The 20182-nt window shown below is 43.7% G+C and overlaps 1 protein-coding gene across 1 annotated transcript in view; it reads left to right on the top strand.

Moving 5' to 3' along the window:
* ATRX (ATRX chromatin remodeler) overlaps nt 1-20182 on the top strand; it is a 3779564-nt gene that overhangs the window by 410925 nt on the left and 3348457 nt on the right. Inside the window, exon 4 of the mRNA XM_044057254.1 lies at nt 15504-15637. Coding sequence (XP_043913189.1) covers nt 15504-15637 — 134 coding nt within the window. The remainder of the gene's footprint in view (nt 1-15503; nt 15638-20182) is intronic.

Here is a 20182-nt window from a genome sequence, read left to right as displayed (position 1 = left end):
TCAGCGGCCTTCACTCTTATTACTGAACTATCTAACGCATTTTACAAGGCGTCAAAGAGATCTCCTTAAGGTGTTAGGAGATGCTCTTCAAGGTACATCTACTGAAGGAGTCCTTGAGAAGGTGTCTGCTCAGTTGTCAACCTTAAATTCCACTGTGAACTCCGCCATGAGTCTGATCTGTTATGCAGCCAATGGAGCGAGCAAGGCAGCGGGTTCAGGAGTTTCCATTAGGAGATGCTCCTGAATGCGCTTATGCAACTTTGCAGAGCCTTTCAAGTCTACCATTACCAACGCCCCCTTTAACGGTGCTTCAATGTTTGGACCTAAAGTAAAAGATAAACTCACCAGGTGTGAACAAGAAGGGAAGACTCTCTCTGACATGGGAGGACGTTTTACTGTCCCCTCTAGACTATATCGTAAGGGTCAGAGAGGTGGTAAGATACGGTTCAAGAAGTCCCAGAGATGTTTCCCAGATGCACTGGGTGACTCCTCCTTCAGAGGCAGAGAAGGAGGAGCTAATGGCAGACGTAGTCCTAGAGGCAGGGGCGGCCCTCAGAATCTGGGTGGCCGTGATTCATTTCAAGGCTGTCCCTGTCGGTGCTCCTGATGTGGTACCTGGCTGTGCCTCTTTGGAGCCAGTCGGGGGTCACATTTCTTTGTATCCAGAAGCCTGGCTAAAAATCACGCAAGACAAATGGGTACAAAGAATAATCACCAGAGATTACTCCGTACCCTTTTCTCTTCCACCTCACACTCCCAAGATCCCAGATGTTCGACCCAGTCACAGGGATTAAGCAACTGTAGAAGTGAAAAAGTTGCTTGCAAACAGAGGCATCCAAACCATCCCTGCAGAACAGGTAGGATTAGAAACCTATTGCAGATTCTTTTTAGTGCCAAAATGTACAGGGGACTGGAGGTCCATCTTGGACCTCAACAAACTAAATGAATCCGTAAAGAAGGCCAAGTTCCAGATGGTGACACTGCAGTCTATACTCCCTCTTTGGAAAAGACAATTGGATGTGCTCCGTAGACCTCCAAGGTGTGTACTACCATATAAAAATGGACAGAGCATCGAGGAGTCATTTACGCTTCCAGCTGGGAGCCAGTCATTACCAATTTCGTGCTCTGTCCTTTGGTCTCACCACAGCCCCCCAGGGTGTTAACCAAATGTATGGCGGTAGTGACAGCTCACCTGAGACATTCAGGATTCCAAGTGTTTCCGTATCTGGATGACTGGCTCCTGACCGCCTCCACCAGGCATCTACTCCTACAAACCAGAGATTCCACCATCCAACAAGTTCCCAGTTAGAGATTACAATAAATTGGAAAAAGTCTGCCTTATCGCCCTCTGACTTTTTTATAGGGGCAGAAATAGACAGTCACGACATTAGCTCGTCTACCTGCAGAAAGAGCGCAGAACCTTGGACAACAAATTCTCCGTCTACTTCCTCTACAGAAAGGCGAAGGCAATGCTGAAACTTAGGGACCATGGTCTCCACCATATTGTTAATCCCTCAACAGATTAGATATGCCAATTCTCCAATGGCTTCTATTGTCCCAGTGGTCCTTTCAACAACTGCCTCTATCACACCACATCTTCATAAGAGTCTTGCAAAAAGGACCTCCGTTGGTGGATTCAACCCGACCAACTAACAGGCACCCCATTCCTTCCTCACCAACCCGTTGCTACTGTGACTACGGATGCCTCTCAGATAGGGGGGGCATGATCTAGGCAGGATTGTCCAAGGCACATGGCAAGATCACGTGGCTTACCTGCGTATCAGTGTCCTAGAGATGAAGGCAGTGCTTCTAGCGTTGCAAGCACTTCATGACTCTCTTCCTCTAGGGACGATAGCAGTCCAATCAGACATGTCAGTGGTATGTTATCTCAACAAACAAGGTGGAACCAGATCTTTACCTCCTTTGTCGAGAGGCTATTCGTGTTTGGAAGTGGGTGCAATCCTTCCAGTGCTTTCTGCTGGCAACGCACATCCCAGAGACAACCAGTGTGATAGCTGACAAACTCAGCAGGACAAACTTGATGCCTCACCAGTGGTCTCTGAATTGGGCAATAGCAGAACAGATCTTCCGCAAATGGGGACGGCCTTGCTGCGATCTCTTCGCAAGTCTGATCAACTCCAAATGCAGCAGCTACTTTTCCCTTATCCCCCTCCGGGGTAGTCACCGAGAGACGCGCTTGTTTATGATTGGCCCCTGGGACTCCTTTGTTTTCCCTCCTTTTCTCATATTCAAAGTGATTCAGAAAGTGAAGTTGTTGGGAAGCAAAATGATTCTCATTACTCCTTACTGGCCTCATCAGATTTGGTTCCACTTTCTTTGGCTTCATCTACTAGACTATCCATGGACTCTTCTTGACACGTTAGGCTCCCTTCACCCCTGCCTCCACACCCTCAACTTGACAGCATGGCTGCTCCAATTCCATCCCTAGTCAGGCTTCATGATTTTTCACCTGCTGTGACCCACATCCTCACGTCTTCGCGTAAACCTTCCACTAGGAATTTATACACTAGCAAATGGAGAAGGTTTTCCATGTGGGCTGAAGAAAGGAACGTAGATCCTTACACTGCATCCATCCCAATTGTCTTAGAATTCTTGTCTGAACTCTTCCATAAGGGGTCTGCTGCTGCCACAATTAGGGTTAAATTGGCAGCAATATCTAATTTTCATTTAGGTTGATATGAGTCTAAAAGTGTAGTAACCCCTGTGAGTACGGCAGCTGCAAGGTACCACAAAACCAAAATCCAAACAAAAAAGCAAGGACCAGCAAACAAAGGCACCTGATGATAAATACTTTAATAAAAGTATCTAGGTTCTTATAACAGACTAGTTTCGGCTGATTTGGTACAGAGCCTTCATCAGTGTAAAAGATAAATGCAGAAAAGAATCATTTTATAAATAATTGAACAGAACATGTGATTAATTACAAATGCTCATTTAGACCAAGCTTCAAGAGACCATCAAGCTTAATAATCCATTTTTTCTCCATGGAATTCAGTAAATCATGCCAACCTAATTTATTATTTCTGGGTCTGTTTATTTTGTCTATAATGGTGAAACTAAAACAAGCATTACTGTGTATTAATGATTGTTTATAAAGAGCATTGTTTTATCTTTTCTTTTTTATATCACTAAGATGTTCAGATATTCTGAATTTTAAGGGTCTAGACGTTTTACCAATATGAAATGCAGGGCACTTGGCCAAATATATTACCCAGTCCTAGGAAAAATTGGCAAAAAATTGTATATCATATACTGCAGAAGTGTTCTGACTGCTAAAGATTTTAGTTTTGAGTAGCTTGGCACAATGTGTGCAATGTCCACAGGGAAAGCAGCCTATTAAAGGTTCACTTGATCATGTGGTTTGTTTGGTATGAGTACTTCTGGCTTCGGAATGCTTGAAATGATTAAAGAAACCAGATAAATTTCTACCTTTACGAAAAGAAAACAGACATCTGTCGCCAATTATTTCACTAAGTTTTGGGTCGCATGTTAATAAGTTCCAATTTTGCTGGACAGTGTTGATTAAAATATTGGTGTTGCGTCCATAGGTGGTTATGAGTCTAGGTGGATTGGAATTAGAATGAGTGTTATTTTTGTAACTGAGGAGATCATCCCTTTCCATATTATCCACTGTGTGTTTGGTGTGTAGTAATTGACCCAATTTATAACCCCGGTCATGAAATCTGAGAACTAGATTGTCCCTAAATCGTGTATAGGTGTGTTTGTCATAACAAATGCGCATGATGCGCATGAACTGGGATTTAGGGATGTTTTTGCAAATATGGTGAGGGTGAAAGCTGGAGGCATGGAGGAGTGAATTATTCTCAGGGAATTTGCAATGAATTTCTGTAGTCAACGTATGGTTGGATGCGCGGCAAACCAAAACATCCAAAAAAAATAATTTTATTTTTATCATAGTTGACAGAGAATTCAATTCCCCATTTATTTTCATTCAGATATGTGGTAAATTCCAAAAGATATTCAGAATCCGCCCTCCATACCAACCTGCAGTCATCTAGATATCTACGCCAGATGTCCATTTCTTCAATATAGATATTATGTGAAGTATCATAAATATGTTCTTCAAAATATGCCATGAACAAATCTGCGTATATAGGGGCGAAAGAAGCCCCTATTGCTGTCCCCTTGGTTTGCAAATAACAATTGCCTTTAAAAAAAAACATGTTCTTAGTCAATACATGTTCAAGTCAAACACAACAAAAGGGCGTTAAAGCCGGGTTTGTAAAATTCGGTCTTATTGAGCCAATATTCTAAAGCCTCCAATCCAGCCCAGTGGGGAATGTTAATATATAGTGATGTAACATCCATAGTGCAAGGTAACCAGTCTGGTTCTAACTGTGTTTCGGAAATGATTTGAAGAAATTCCGTGGTCTCTCTATTCCTTGCTCTGACACATTTTAAAAGTGGCTGTAAGTATTTGGTTAAGAAGAGAGATAAAGGTTCAGTTAATGAATTCCTACCGGAAACAATAGGTCTACCAGGGGGATTCTGGAGGTCTTTGTGTATTTTATTTAGGAAATATATGTATTGTGGGCAAGGGTTAGATATAGTAAGTTGGGACTGAATGTTCTTAGTAATGATACCTTCTTCAACAGCTAATCTAAGAAAAGAGTCTATCTGTTCTTTGAAAACAGGTGTAGGATCAATGGTTAATTGGGTGTAGTATCGAACGTTAGACAGTTGTCTGAAGGCTTCGTTGTCATATTGGGACAAATCCTGTACTACTGTCGAATCACCTTTGTCAGAAGCAATGGTAACCAACTGGTACTGTACTAAATCAGCCGAAACCAGTCTGTTATAAGAACCTAGATACTTTTATTAAAGTATTTATTATCAGGTGCCTTGTTTGCTGGTCCTTGCTTTTTTGTTTCGACATGAGTCTAACCTGATGTCACAGAGATTGTGTAAAACCTTCCTTAAAGGTGCTACCTTGCTGAGACCCCACTTTCAGGAAGTGGTAGCTTCCTGGGATTTGAACTTTGTCCTGTCTAAGTTAACTTCACCTCCTTTTGAACCTGCTCTTTCGTGCCTACTGAAATTTTTGTCTTTGAAGACTTTTTTTATAGTAGCCATCACATCAGCTAGACTAGTTTGAGTTACAAGCACTGTCTGTAAAGCCTTCTTACTTGATTTTTCACAAAGAGATGGAGATATGCTCTAAAGGGAGGAGGAATGAAGGTCAGCAGGACTAAGACAGAATATGTGTATATGAATGAGAGGGGAGGATAAGGGAATGCTGAAGGATGCAAGGAGTAGAGATGGTGAAGGTGGATGAGTTTAAATACTTGGGATTAGTAGTTCAGAGTAATGGTGAATATAGTTAAACATGGCTGTTGAGCCAGTGTTAGGATTAGATGTAGTTGCTTTCTTTGCTGTTTGTCTTTTTGGACTATGCCTGGGGGGCACACATGGCAGGACAGTGCGTTCAAGGCTTATGGATAGCAGATCAAAGGAATCTGCACATCAATCAAAAAGAAATGCTAGCTGTACAAAATCCTCTGGCAGCCTTCAAGGACCTTTTGCATCCAGGACAGCTTATCATAAGGACAGACAACACCACAGTAATGTGGTACATAAACAAGGGGGCTCACACTCCTACTGTCTATGCAGGCAAGCAATGACCTTGTGGAACACAGCACTGGCTTACCAAGTTCAATTACAAGCTCAATTCCTGCCAGGAAAAAAGAATATATTGGCAGACAACCTAAGCAGAAACATCATGGATCCCCATGAATGGAAACTGGATCCACAAGTATTCGCAATGATAACTCAAAAGTGGGGCACCCAGACATAGACCTGATGTCCTTCAAGAATGCAACTGCAGTCCTGACATATGGGTTGTCCTGCCTCAGGCAACCCTTCAGTCGGCCGGATTCCAAAGTCTGGGTCCGGCATCGGCTGATGTCACCTCTTCCCCGACGTCAGAGCGGCTGGGGTATAAAAGCATCAGCCGACACCATCTTCTTCAGTCTTTCTTGCCGCACGGTGCCTGAAGCAGAAGCAGTTCGCAAGTGCCGGTCGGCCAGCTCCTGTGTTTTCAGATACCGAAGTCATCAAAAAGCTAAGTACCCCGTTGGGGATCCTTTTCTTGCCTCAGCCGATGTCAGATAAAACTGCAAAAGTTAATAATTGCTTGTCTTGTGGTAAACAAATACCTCATAAGGACTTCCATTCTTACTGCCTTCCCTGCCTCGGCCCAGACCACGACGTCTCGACCTGTGCTGCCTGTGCTTGCTTCAATAAGCGCACACTTAGGCACCGGGCAGAATTTGCTGAAGACTTTTTTGGGGAAAATTACTCCTATATCATGCCGTCGGAACTACCGACAGCACATATTTCCAAAAAACAGAAGGACCGGGACCGACATTCGTGTCCCGCGACTTCCACCGACACCACGCTAAAGCCTACCGCGAGTGCATCGGTCTCTTCGGAGGCGGTAATTCAACCGCTCCAGGCCGACGACACCGCTTTACCGCACACTATGGTCCCGGAGGCTACCCCGGTGCCGGTTGTTGATTTTCCTCCTGAAACCGAAGCCCAAGATTTGCCTGACACCTTACCGGTGGACAAAGTTACTCCAGCACGTGGGGCAGCTAGGCCTCCTGTGTCTGTCCATCAAGGCCTACACACGTGCTAAGGCTGCCAGCCAGGCTAAGTCTCACCCTCCTAAATGTTTTTCCCAGGGTCCCACTTCTGATAAACAGATCATGACTTTAGCTGCAGATCCAATTTCTTTAATCAGGGGCTCTCAGGCTCATCCAGACAGAGGTTCTCAGCCGCCTTCAGACAAAAGGCCTAGGGTTGAGCAGGCAGATACCCTTTCCTCAGATGACGCCTCTGGTGAGTCGGACCATTCAGATTCCCAGGAAGAATCTTTCCCGGCCTACGAGGATTCTGATGCTGATTAATCCATTCCCTCTGCCTCTCCTCCTGAGGATATTTCTTTCGGGGAAATTCTCCACTCCATGCGAGAGCATTTTCAGTGGCAGGGCCAGGATTTCTCCGACTCCAGGAAAAGGCTTCGGACTTTCCTTAAGTTACCCCAGCACAGGCCTTTAGCTATACCCCCAGTGTTAGATGTATTGGATGATGTGTTCTTTGACTCCAGTACTTCTCCTGATTCTCTTCCTCCTGCTCCTGTCAAGCCAGGCAGATATTACAGGGTTCCTGAAACTCATAAACATCTCTTTAAGGCCCACTCTGTTGATCTAGAAACTATTTCTCAGGGGCCCAAAGAAGTGGCCACTTCCACGGCCAAAAATCCTTTGCCCGCAGACAGGGAATCTAGGTCCCTGGAGAGGTGGGGTAAAAAAGTTTATACCTCATCCACCCTTGCCATGAGGGCACTTAACTGTCTTTTTCATATGTTTCAGTATCAGGATTTCTTGATGGATGATTTGCAGAAAGTTAGCCTCTCCTGAGCCTTTAGATAGAAAGGCCTTGCAGGATTTGGTTCATAATACTCAGGTTAGCAATCATTTTCTTCAGTGTGGTTATGATGCATTGGAAGCTTCATGTAGGGCAGCTATGGCAGAGGCCGTCATACGTAGACATGCTTGGTTGAAAGAACAGTCATTGCCAGAGCATGTTAAAGTAAAGCTTCTAGATGCACCTCTGGAAAAAGACAAGCTATTTGGTGCTAATGCACAGGGTGTGTTGAAATCAATCGAGGAAAAGGCTAAATCAGTACAAACAGTCAAAGATTTCCTCCAGGTTCAGCCACCAAGGTTCAGCAGGAATTGACCTTCGAAGAATTGGTCCTTTCCGGACACTGACAAGTTCCAAAGGGGAAAAAACAGGCGTGCTCGAGGTAGAGGGCAATACCAAGGCTCCTACAGGGGCCGCCAATGGCAACCAACTAATCAGAGAAGTGGCTCAGGGACTTCTACTGCTCCACAGGGACAATCACAATGACTTGACTTTGACACCGCCGACCAAGGCTCAAAGAGAAGCACCTTTAGGCTGAAAAATTATCTTTATTTTTAAAAAATTGGCACATTTTTACAAAGGACAAATGGATTTTGGACATAATAGACAAAGGTTACAGGTTCCACTTCCATACCTTACCAACAAGACAAGGCATGCCAAACCTGCCACAAAATCAAAGGGCAGAGGCACTCATACAAGTTTCAAAGCTGCTACAAATCAAAGCAATAGAAAAGGTTCCTCCTCAGGAACAAGGCCAGGGATTCTACTCAAGATTGTTCCTTGTTCCAAGAAAAGAAAAGCAATGGAGACCTATACTGGACTTGTCTGCTCTAAACACTTTTCTCATTGTGCCAAAATTCAAAATGCTGACGTTACAGCAACTTCTTCCCATGCTGGGCAAGGGGTCTTGGCTGGTTACTCTGGACCTCAAGGAGGCATACCTGCATGTCCCAATCAGACACAGCTGCAGAAGATACCTCAGATTTCTTGCAGGGTCAGAGCATTATCAATTCTCAGCATTGCCTTTTGGCTTATCTACTGCGCCCAGAGTATTCACGGAATGCCTGGCATCAGTAATTGCACATTGCAGACTTCAGGGGATACAAATATATCCTTACCTGGACGACTGCCTTATACAAGCGGACAGCAAGCAAGCCTTGATAAGAAACTTGGACTATGTCATTCACTTACTACAGGCTTTGGGATACACAGTCATCATTCAAAAATCAAGACTACTGCCATCCCAACAAATAATTTTTCTAGGAGCCAAACTGGACACAAACTCACAAATGGCTTTCCTCACAGAAGAAAAACAAGAACAATTACCAGATTACTTCAAAAGCCTAGCAAAGCACACCCAGATGACTGCAAGGAAAATCCTGCAGGCCCTGGGTTTCATGGCATCTTGCATTCTTCTGATTCCACTGGCAAGACTACACATGAGAAAACTACAATGGTACCTAAAAAGTTTATGGTCTCAACACAGCCACAACTTAGAAGAAATTATTCCACTCATTCCATGTCTACAAAAGGAATTTTTGTGGTGGGCACAAGCAAGCCAGCTAAACAGAGGCATGTCTTTCGGCAAACCTCAAGCAAGCCAAACCATTACAACAGACGCCTCAGATCTTGGATGGGGGGGCGCACATGGAGGGCAGATGCATTCAAGGGCAATGGGCACCACGGGAATTGCATCTGCACATCAATCAAAAAGAGATGTTGGCAGTGATTCATGCAATTGAGTCCTTCAGAAAATTTCTTCAGCAAGGTCATCTGCTAATAAAGACAGACAACACCACTGTTATGTGGTACATAAACAAACAGGGAGGCACCCATTCTTACCCCCTTTGCAGACTAACAATGACTCTTTGGGAAAAGTCCCTGAAACTGAACATACAGTTGCAATCCCAGTTTGTCCCAGGCAAGGACAATGTTCTGGCGGACAGTCTAAGCAGAAACATTATGGACCCGCACAAATGGATGTTGCATCCAGACATTTTTTCACAAATAACTCCTGTATGGGGAAGGCTGGACATAGATCTCTCTGCCTCACACCTCAATCATCATCTGAAGAAGTTCTGCTCAAGGACACACCATCCTCAAGCCTGGAGAATGGATGCTCTCTCCTTCAGCTGGAATTCTCTAACAATCTATGCATTCCCACCTCTACCATTAATGACCAAGGTGTTACTGAAGATCAAAGCAGAATAACCGAAAGGCATTTTGATAGCTCCAGACTGGCCAAGACAGCACTGGTATCCATTACTAAGGAGCATAACTCGCACCAAGCCGTGGCTCCTGCCTCAATGGCCTCTGCTTATAACTCAGCACAATTACAGGACTGTTCATCCCAACCTGCAAACATTGCAACTGACTGCTTGGAGGGTTCCATGACTTCTCCCCATATCTCTCTCTCCAAAAAAGTTCAAGAGATCTTACTGGAAGCACGCAGGCCTTCCACCAGAAAAACGTGTTCAGCCAAATGGAAGAGATTAAACATCTGGAATGTCAACAAGGGTCAGGGTGCATCAGTAATGAGCATCCCACAGATACTAGAATACTTGGCAGAAATGCTTCACAATGGCCTTTCATATTCTTCCATAAAAATACCCGCTTCAGCAATTTCAGCAATATACAACTGTGATCCACCTGTGTTTTCACATCCTTTGCCAAGACAGTTTCTAAGAGGGATAAAGAATATCAAACCTCCAAGAAAACCACCAGTGCCTGCATGGGACCTCAACTTCGTCTTGGAAAAATTAACTCTTCCTCCTTTTGAGCCAGCAGCATCTTTAGAATTGCAATTTCTCTCCTGGAAAACAGTTTTCCTGTTGGCAATTACTTCAGCAAGAAGAGTCTCTGAGATACAGGCCCTCATGGCAGTACCTCCATTTCTCATTTTCCATCAGGACAGAGTCTCTTTAAGAACCAATCCTTCATTCATGCCAAAAGTGATATCCAGGGTTTCTCTAAATCAAGCAATTCACCTGCCTACTTTCTTTCCAAATCCTCAAAATAAAGGAGAAAAGCTTCTGCACACTTTGGACATACACAGGCAATTGCGCTACTACTTGGACAGAACAAAGGCCAACAAAGTCTGACCAACTATTTGTAGCCTACGCTGCTGGAGTACAAGGAAAGGCAATTTCCAAACAAACAATTTCAAAATGGATTGGAAACTGCATCAGATTGTGCTACTCTTTCCATGGAAAAGGTGTGCCAGCCAATATCAGGCCACACTCCACCAGAGCTACAGCCACCTCCACAGCATTTCTAAGAGGGGTGGCTACAAAGGACATTCTAGAAGCTACTACATGGAGCTCTGTGCATACATTTTCCAAACATTACAACCTGCCTTTATATTCCAGATCCCGAGCAGGCTTTGCTTCTGCAGTCCTGCAGGGCATTTTAGCTACACCATCCTTATCTTAGATCCTACCACCCCCAGCTTGGCTATGGTATTCAACCCATATGTCAGGACTGCAGTTGCATTCTTGAAGGACATAGTACAGTTTTGTACCTACCATAAATGTAGATGTCCGATAGATATGCAACTGCAGTCAGGTTTTCCCTCCCTCCTACCCCTCTGTAATTCTCTTTTTTGGGTCCACTCCCCCTTTTCCAAATTAGCTGGGGATATCTGTTATGGTGTATCTGTTTATTACTGTTGTGCATGTCTGGAATTTTTATCCATTCTCTAAATTTAGCCTTCCTTGGAGGGCACCTGGCATCTGGGGCAAGAAACACTGAAGAAGATGGTGTCGGCTGATGCTTTTATACCCCAGCCGCTTTGACGTCGGGGAAGAGGCGACATCAGCTGATGCCGGACCCAGACTTTGGAATCCGGCCGACCGAAGGGCTGCCTGAGGCAGGACAACCCATATGTCAGGACTGCAGTTGCATATCTATCGGACATCTACATTTATGGTAGGTACAAAACTGTAATTTTGCCAGCCCTCAAAACTATCAGCTAACAAAGTTTTGCACAAGGATTTTTCACCAACAAGCTTGGAAAGTGGACGCTCTCTCATTCAGTTGGAAAATGTTAACGGTTTAGGCCTTTCCTCCACTACCCCTTCTCTCAAAGGTGCTACTGAAAGTCAGGATGGAGAGACCCCGAATGATACTCATTGCTCCAGACTGGCCATGCCAGCACTGGTACCCACTATTAAGGAATATGGCCCATGGCCCACCATGGATTCTTCCACAAATTACCCACCTGCTCACACAAAGACAATCAGATTCTACACAGCCAGCTCAAAACCTTAAACTTGGCTGCATGGCAAATCACCTAGGCAACCAGCCAGTTCCTCTCTCACAAGCTGTTATGGAAGTTATTCTGGAGGCCAGGAGGCCTAGCACCAGGAAAGCCTACTCAGACAAATGGAAAAGGTTTTGCGCCTGGAACCAAGCTAAAGGCCAAAATACCCTTCAGCCTGACATACCTCAGATACTGCAATATCTAACTGAGCTGTTACACAAAGGGCTTTCTTTTTCATCTATTAAAATCCACGCCTCAGCTATTTCTGCTCACTACAACACGGGTCCTCCCTTATTTTCACATCCACTCTTAAGGCAGTTTCTCAGAGGGGCCAAGTATGTTAGGCCTCTCAGGAGAGCACCAACACCTACCTGGAACCTCAATTTTGTTATGGAAAAACTCACGCTACCTCCTTTTGAACCAGCTTTCTCAGCTGACCTAAAGTTTATATCATGGAAGACTGCCCTGCTGCTAGCAATCACTTCAGCTATAAGAGTTTCAGAGCTTCAGACAGTAATGGCAGTGGAGCCTTTCCTCATTTTTCGTCAAGACAGGGTTTCTCTACGAACTAACCCCTCCTTTATGCCTAAGGTGGTATCCAGTCTGGCCCTAAATCAAACCATCCATTTGCCCACCTTCTTTCCAAATCCACAGAACAAAGTAGAAAGACTCTTGCATTCCTTGGACATTCACAGACAGCTACGTTACTACTTGGATAAAACTAAGGTTTTCAGAAAATCTGACCAGCTTCTTGTATCCTATGCTACAGCATCACAAGGAAAGGCTATCTCAAAACAAACCATTTCCAAATGGATAGGACATTGCATACGTTTGTGCTATACCCACCATGGAAAACCAGTTCCTACTACCATAACGCCACACTCTACCAGGGCAGCAGCTACATCTACAGCCTTCCTCAGGGGGGTACCAACCAAGGATATTCTGGAAGCTGCAACTTGGAGTTCAGTACACATCTTCACCAAACATTCACTTACCACTTTACTCTAAGACAAGGGCGGGCTTTGCCACTGCAGTTTTGCAGGGCCTTCTAGCCCCCTCTAACCCTGTTTGACTCCTCTGCCCATCCTTAGCTTTGGGATTCCACCCAAGTGTGATGACTGCAGCAGGGTAACACGATGAACATAGTACAGTTTTGTACCTACCATAAATGTAGATGTTCGAGTGTATACCCTGCTGCAGTCCAGGTAGCCCTCCCTCCATCCCCTCTAAAACTAGCTGAACTTCTCTTTATTCTATACAACCTCTGTGGTGTATTTGCTTGTGCCTAAGGGTTTTGTTTTATCTTTTTCTAGCTAGCTATATCTATATATATCTATATATATCTATATATATATATATATCTATATATATATCTATATCTATATATATATATATATATATATATATATATATATATATATATATCTATCTATCTATATATATATCTATATATACATACACACACACACACACATATATTTTTGCCTACCTATTAGGGGCACCTGACATCTGGGGCAAGAAAAACTGAAGAAAATGGCGTCGGATGCCTCTGATATACCCCTGGCACTCTGATGCCAGGGAAGAAGTGACAGCAACCGACGCCGGACCAAGACTTTGGAATTCTGGCCGACTGCGGGACCGCCTGACGGCAGGATAACCCAAGTGTGATGACTGCAGCAGGGGTATACACTCTAACATCTACATTTATGGTGGGTACAAAACTGTACTTTATCCCTAATGAAAATAACTGGGATCATACCATAGTTAATTTGAGGAAAACCACGCATGGGATAAAGCATTTAGGAGCTCCCTCTATCCATTAGTAGTCCATGGGTTAGTCCTGGGGTAAATTTTCCATTTCCCATCCACATAACTAATTTGCGGCTGAAAATGGACAAACATGAACTGTTTTATGTGGCTGAGGAGTCTATTCCATAATAGCGGTATCCTCTGCAAAATGCACCTTTCTCTCACAACCATTCCATTGATGATGCCGGAGAGGTTTAGATCCCTAGACGGAGCATTTCTGATCACATTTAACTTGATGTCCTTCAGTAACGCATCGGAGGATGCCTTGTATGCCAGACACAGGTCACCTCTTGGTATGTAGGGTAACTAATGTAGTGAGAGGGCTTGGAGCTTGTCCATGAGAACATGTTGTTTAGGCCTTTATATTCTTTTAGTATGGTATGTCTGTGGACGTTCCAGTTTCATGTGTCTGAACAGGTGCATGCAAAAGAGGGCAGTATATTCAATGATTGGCCTAATTAGGGCTGAGTAAATGGGGGCAGTGACATGCCTAGATCTGTACACAATCCCTTGGTTTATAAGCTGTGCACTATAGAAGGACTTTCTTATAACAATGGACACATGTTGATCAAAATTTAGGTCACTGTCCACATAGGTTCCTAAATCCTGAACAGCTGGCTCAACTGTTAGGGTTATATTGTCAGTGTGGAAAGTTCCCTGGAGTAGATGACTTCCTAAAGGATATAATGCATTTTTGGGGTGTTTGGTTTCAGTCCATTATTTTGAGACAAACCTTCCTGCAGGATTAAGTCTTCTGGGCATTTAGTGACTGCTTCTAGCTTTGTCAGCTGCCAGCTTAGATGAATTCCTTTGGGTATTGGCTTTTAATTTAGAAAAATAGATGCCAAACAGGAGGGGTCCCAGCACAAAACCCTGGGGTGGTCCACTGGTGACTGGTCTGTTTGGGGAGGTATCTTTCCCTATTTTGATAATCTGTCTCCTGTCTGTAAGCCACTTGGCAGTTCAGCAGGTGAGGTAATTGTTCACAGTTTGTTTCTCTAGTATGCCCGAGTGGGTATTTGTGAAAAGTTTTGACAAACGTAAAACAGCTGCTGTTTGGACTGAGGCTTTTTTTTTTTTTTTTTTATATATATATATATATAAAGTATTGCTGAAGGGGAGCTTTAAAAGCATTTGACAGTTAATTAACAGATTTCTCTCATTTAGTATTCGTTAAAAATGGGTCTATATTAGATAGTCGAAGTTCCGTAACTCCAAACACCTAATGGTCGAACCATTAAGTTCAAAGTTACAGAATTTTGACTTTGCAGAAAAAAAAAAACCTACAACGTACAAAACAATAACTTGTAAGCAGGGGGGAAAGCCCCCGTGTACCTGTCAGTACTTTAATATACCAACTCTGAGATCGCACCACATTGAAGTGAATGGAAACCACCGCTTACGGAGATTTCCATTCAAATGCTCGAACTTTTACAAATTTGACCGTATGGTCTCGACCAAATGTGGTTCAGACTTGTAAAAGTTTGACTACTTGAATGGAACCCGTTAAAACATGTTACTAAAGTTGATTTGGGTTAAACCGAAACATTTTCATAGAGCAGTACCATACAATGTCAGTGGAGACAGAATTACTTAATATTCTTGCATCTGTGAGCTTTTCTTTTTAAATGCTGCTTTAGAACTGGAATACTAGTCCTTCAGATTCCAGACTTGAGAGATAAGCATACATCGGAAGTCCCTTGTGAGTTTGACAGCAGAGATGTGCTTTTGATAGAAGACCAGGTGCTAGTGCTTAGCTACATAATGAATGGTTTACATCAAAAAATTATCAGTTTTGTACTTAAGTTGCTAAGAAGCTTTAACAGTGTGATTCCTGTTTAAGAGTAGTGGTTGGTTGATGCAATAATTCTGGTTTGTGTATATTTGCATATTTAAGTAATATGCTTAAAGATTTGGTGGACAACTGATTTGCTACATTCAAATGATGTATTTTTGTATTAAGAAAACCTTCTGTTGTGACAAAGTATGTCGAGTCTGGTGATGATGAAATTGTTAATGAAGCGCCAGAGGAAGAGGCGGAGGATTCCAATCCAAAAACATCAGAGAATGAAGTAGATATGAACAGTTTGCCAAAAGGTATTTCAAATTATATATTTGCATTATTTTCATATTAGATGTAATAAATAAGAATCATTAGTGAAAGAAATGGAATAGAACTACAGGCTGGCTTAGTAAATTTTGATGTGATGTCACTTACCTTTTACACTTGTGGGTCAGATCTGATCCATCTAGGCCTTTTACAAAAGCTTGAGGGTTTCAGCCAAGCTCATGGGCATTCTACCTTACCCATAAAGCAGTTCCCTAATTCCCTCAGATCCCGTTTGTCCTCGGCGAAAGATAAGTAACTTTTTGACATTTACTTTGACCTTTTTCTGACTAATTTTTTTCTCTAGTAGTTATTTAGTAAAGTCCATTACCCTTTTAGCATTTTTTTCAAAGTATTGTTCCCCTTTCATAATTTCCCCTCCCAGGGTGAAGTTTCCCTCACATGTCCGTTTAAATTAGAGGACGTTTGCCATTTGTTCTGTCCATATATCCCTTTCATCATCCACTTAAGTTAGAGGACGATCTGTCTTTAGTTTAAAAAAAAAAAAAAAAATCTTTCCTCTAACATCCGTTTAAGTTGGAGGATGTGCCTGGATGTGTGGGTGTGTGTGCCTGGATGTGTGGGTGTGTGCGTATGTGGGTGTGTGCACGTGCGTGCTACCTTTTTTTTCTTTATCTTGCTTCTTTATTTATGTAGCTTGTTAAAACCTTTGAATTCAGTCTCAGAAACAAGACTGAAAACTCTTAGGGTTCAAAAAAATGAACAGTGTTGTAAGAAGATGCACCTAAGTGATGCACACACTTTGTGTGTATTGCTCTGGGGCCTTTACATCTTAAGGAATCTTGCTCCATTTGTCATGGATTTAATCAAAGGGCTCTTATGGAGCGTATAAATAAGCTCATCTTAAAAGGATTGCTTAAGACGTCTTTTTCTGAGGCTATTTCAGTAGAGTGCGCGGTTTCTTCAAAATCCTCTAAATCTGACAAGTTTCATAAACTATCTTCTTTGACTCCATAGTTCTCTTCGGAGCTGAAACAGAAAGCTTATAGGCTGTCTTTTTCCTACAGATTCTTCAGAGCAGCCATTCAGTATCAGATTTGAGAGGACTTCGGAGCGACTTGAGCCATTGGCTCCAGCCTCTGACTCAGTTACTGGAGCCATTCTTCATCTTTGGAACCATTGCCTTTTGGGCCCCCATCTGCATTTTTGACTGAGTATAGGTCTCCACCTTTATATGCTTGATCAACCAGGAGTATGTCTGATGATACATATAGGGTAGTGCAGAGGCTCCTGAAGACACCAGCCTTGGCCAAATTATTATTGGATCTGAGCCCAAAGTCATCAGAACTGACAGTCCTCCCCATCGGCACCTACTCCTTCTCTAATCTGTCTCCTGGTTTCGGAGCTGGAAGATTTGGATGTCCAGTTGGTCTCCGATTCTAGACCCATGAGTTCCTTGGATCCGACGTCTGTCCTGAGTGCTTCTGCTCAGTCAGAGCAGGAGACCTCTCGGAGCTGACACTCCTTGGGTGGGCTCTGGGTGGGCTCAGAGAGCAGGTTCTGATCTCTCTGGAACCCTTTTGTCGGATCTGAGGTGTTCGAATCAGGGATGGAGTGCCTTTGAGGTTATGAGGAGGATAATGACTGCATCCCAGTCTCAGACAGTCTACCCAGGATCTTTCTTCCAGTTCCGGGCTGTTGACTATACCTTTTCATCTACCCTTTCCACAAGATTGCAGAAACAGGTCTCAGGACTTGCAGCAAGAGATCCCCCCTTCTGAAACTTCCTTAGATTACCCCACTGAGGAAGAGGACTTGCAAGAGAAAGCATCTCGACTCCCCAGAAGTCAGTCCCATATGCTACTGACCTTAGTGATGCCGAATGGTCCCCACAGTCACCTCCTGAAGATGTCTCCTTTGGAGACATCCTAGAAATGTTAAAGCAGAGGGGCTACTGGTAGTACATAACCCCTTCAGCTGAGGAATCAGTATACCTGAAGTCTTTTAGGACTTGCCCCTCCCCCTCTTGTGTGGCCTCTCCTTCCAATGAACTTGTTGATTTTATCTCTCTGAAGACTTGGGAGACCCCAGAATCCATAGAGCTGACTCATAGGAGGCCAAATAAGTGTATCACTGCCCTACGGACTAACATTTCTTTATTAAAGGTGTAGCTGTTGATGCCATGGTCATGTTGCTGGCCACTAAAAAAGGAGCTGAGACCAGTTTCTCTATCCATCCCCCAAATAAGTATTCTAGGACCATGAATAGGTATAGGAAGTGTTTTTTTTCTTCAGCAACCTTTGCCTTACAGTCACTGAACTACTTGACTCATTTACTAAGTTACAGAAGGACCTGTTGAAAGAACTGTCAGACTCCCTCCAAAGAGCTGTAGCTGATGCAGCAGACATAGTAACTGCTCGGTTCGCCACCCTCAGTTCAGTTGTAAACTCCTCCATGAGAGTAGTGTTATATGCAGCAGATGGAACGAGAGTAGGGCAACGGCTTCAGACATTTCTCTTGGGAGGCAGGCCTGAATGCGCCTTTGCAATTTTGCGGAGGCTTCAAGTGTTCCTTCACTAACACCCCCCCCCTTGACGGCTCCTCTCTTACTGGGTCCAAAGTAAAAAGTTCACCGGGTTTGAAAAGGGAAGGCAAGACCTTGTCTGCCATTGGAGTACATTTTTCCACATCTACTAGACCCTTTCCCAAACATCAGAGGTAGTAGAATGATCCGGTTCAAAAAATCACAAAGGTCTTTCTAAGACCCACAGGATGAATACTCCCTTAGAGGCACAAGGGGGAACAGTAATGGAAGACACCACCCTCGTGGTAGGGGGTAGCCCACAGAATCAGTGTTCCAGAAAATCTGTTTTGTTAGGCCTTTTCAGCGCTTCTGAAGGGGTGCCCGATTGTTCGCGTATCGAGGTAGTCAGGGGACGATTGTTTTTGCACCTTCAGACCTGGCAAAAAATAAACGACATATGGGTGCAGGACATATATCCAGGGGCTATATCATTCCCTTCCCCACTCCCATAAACAAATCAGTTCCAGACATTCCACCCAGTCAAGAGAACAGGTAACCTTAGAAATTCAAAAGTTGCTAAGAAAGTCATTCAAGATGTCACTGTAGATCAGAGGATTCAGAACTTAGTTAAGGTTCTTTTTAGTCCCAAGGTAAACAGGGGACTTGAGTCCCATTTAAAAAAAAAAAAAAAGTTCCGGATGGTGACACTGCATTCGATTCTTGCAGTCTTGGAAAAAGACAATTGGATGTGCTCTGTAGATCTTAAGGATTCATACTACCATATACAGATGGAATGGTGATCCAGAAGGCAATTGCTTTTGTGGCTAGGAGCCAGTCACTTTCAGTTTCAAGCTCTGCCCTTTGGTCTCACTACAACCCCCAAGTGTTCACCAGTTGCATGGCAGTAGTAGCGGCTCACCTGAACAGCAAGGATTATGGGTGTTTCCATATCTGGACAACTGGCCCACCAGGGTGATAACTGTCCCAACGAGGCATCTTGTGTTGCAAGCCAAGGATTAAACTCAACAACTCTGTTTTCTTCTCTAGGAATTACCATAAATTAAGAAAAATCTGCTCTAGAGCCATGTCGGAGCTTGGTCTTCATAGGAGTAGAGATAAACACAACAAGGATGATAGCAGAACTTCCACAAGACAGAGTGGACAATCTTCGGCATTATGTAAGAGTGTTCAGAAAGAAATGAGCTGCTGCCAAACTAGTTCTCCAAGTACCGGGCAAAGTGGCTGCTTCAGTTGTCTTCATTCCCCTAGCTCATCTCTACACGAGAGTTCTTCATTGCTTACCTTTGAGGCAGTGGTCAATTTCAGAACTTTAATGACACACAAGATCATAACCAAGTCATGCAAAAAGGATCTTCAGTGGTGGACTTGCTCTCCTTGGGTATCTGAAGGCAATCACTTTATTCCTCCTCATCCCCAAGCCACGGTATCCACGGACGCTTCCTAAATAGGGTGGGCAGACCATTATCTGGGGAAGACCATTCAAGGCATCTGGCATCAACACAAGGCCCATTTGCACATATGTCCTGGATTTTACTCCCTTTGTTGAGAAGCCCTGAGGGTCTGGCAATCGACAACATCTTCCAACTGGTTTCTGATAGAAGTGCACATTCCATGGAAATACAGCGTAATAGCAGATGTATTGAGCAGAGCCATATTATGGCCTCACTAGTGGTCCCTCAGTCAAGAAGTTGCGGATATCTCCGAAAATGGAGTCAGCCTTGCTGTGACCTCTATGCTTCCCCCATCAATGCCAAATGCAGTAACTACTTAGCCCTGATCACTCCTGTGGGGGAGTTCCCAAGGGATGCAGTTGTTCATAATTGGCCCCTGGGACTTCTTTATGCCTTTCCGCTAATTCCCAGACTTCTACAGAAAGCATTTGTTTGAGATGACAGTAATCCTAATTGCTCACTATTGACCGCGACAAATTGTTTCCCTTCCTTCAGCCTCATGTCTGGGACGAACCTTGGATTCTGGACCCTGTTCCAGACCTTCTGACTCTCCCATCAGGGATGGTTTGTTCCAATCT

Source organism: Protopterus annectens, chromosome 15.part0, assembly GCF_019279795.1.
Source record: "Protopterus annectens isolate FY-2018-M chromosome 15.part0, PAN1.0, whole genome shotgun sequence".
Classification (NCBI taxonomy): Eukaryota; Metazoa; Chordata; order Ceratodontiformes; family Protopteridae; genus Protopterus; species Protopterus annectens.
The sequence above is the reverse complement of the archived record's forward strand: the minus strand, read 5'-3'. Positions and strand labels throughout refer to the sequence as shown.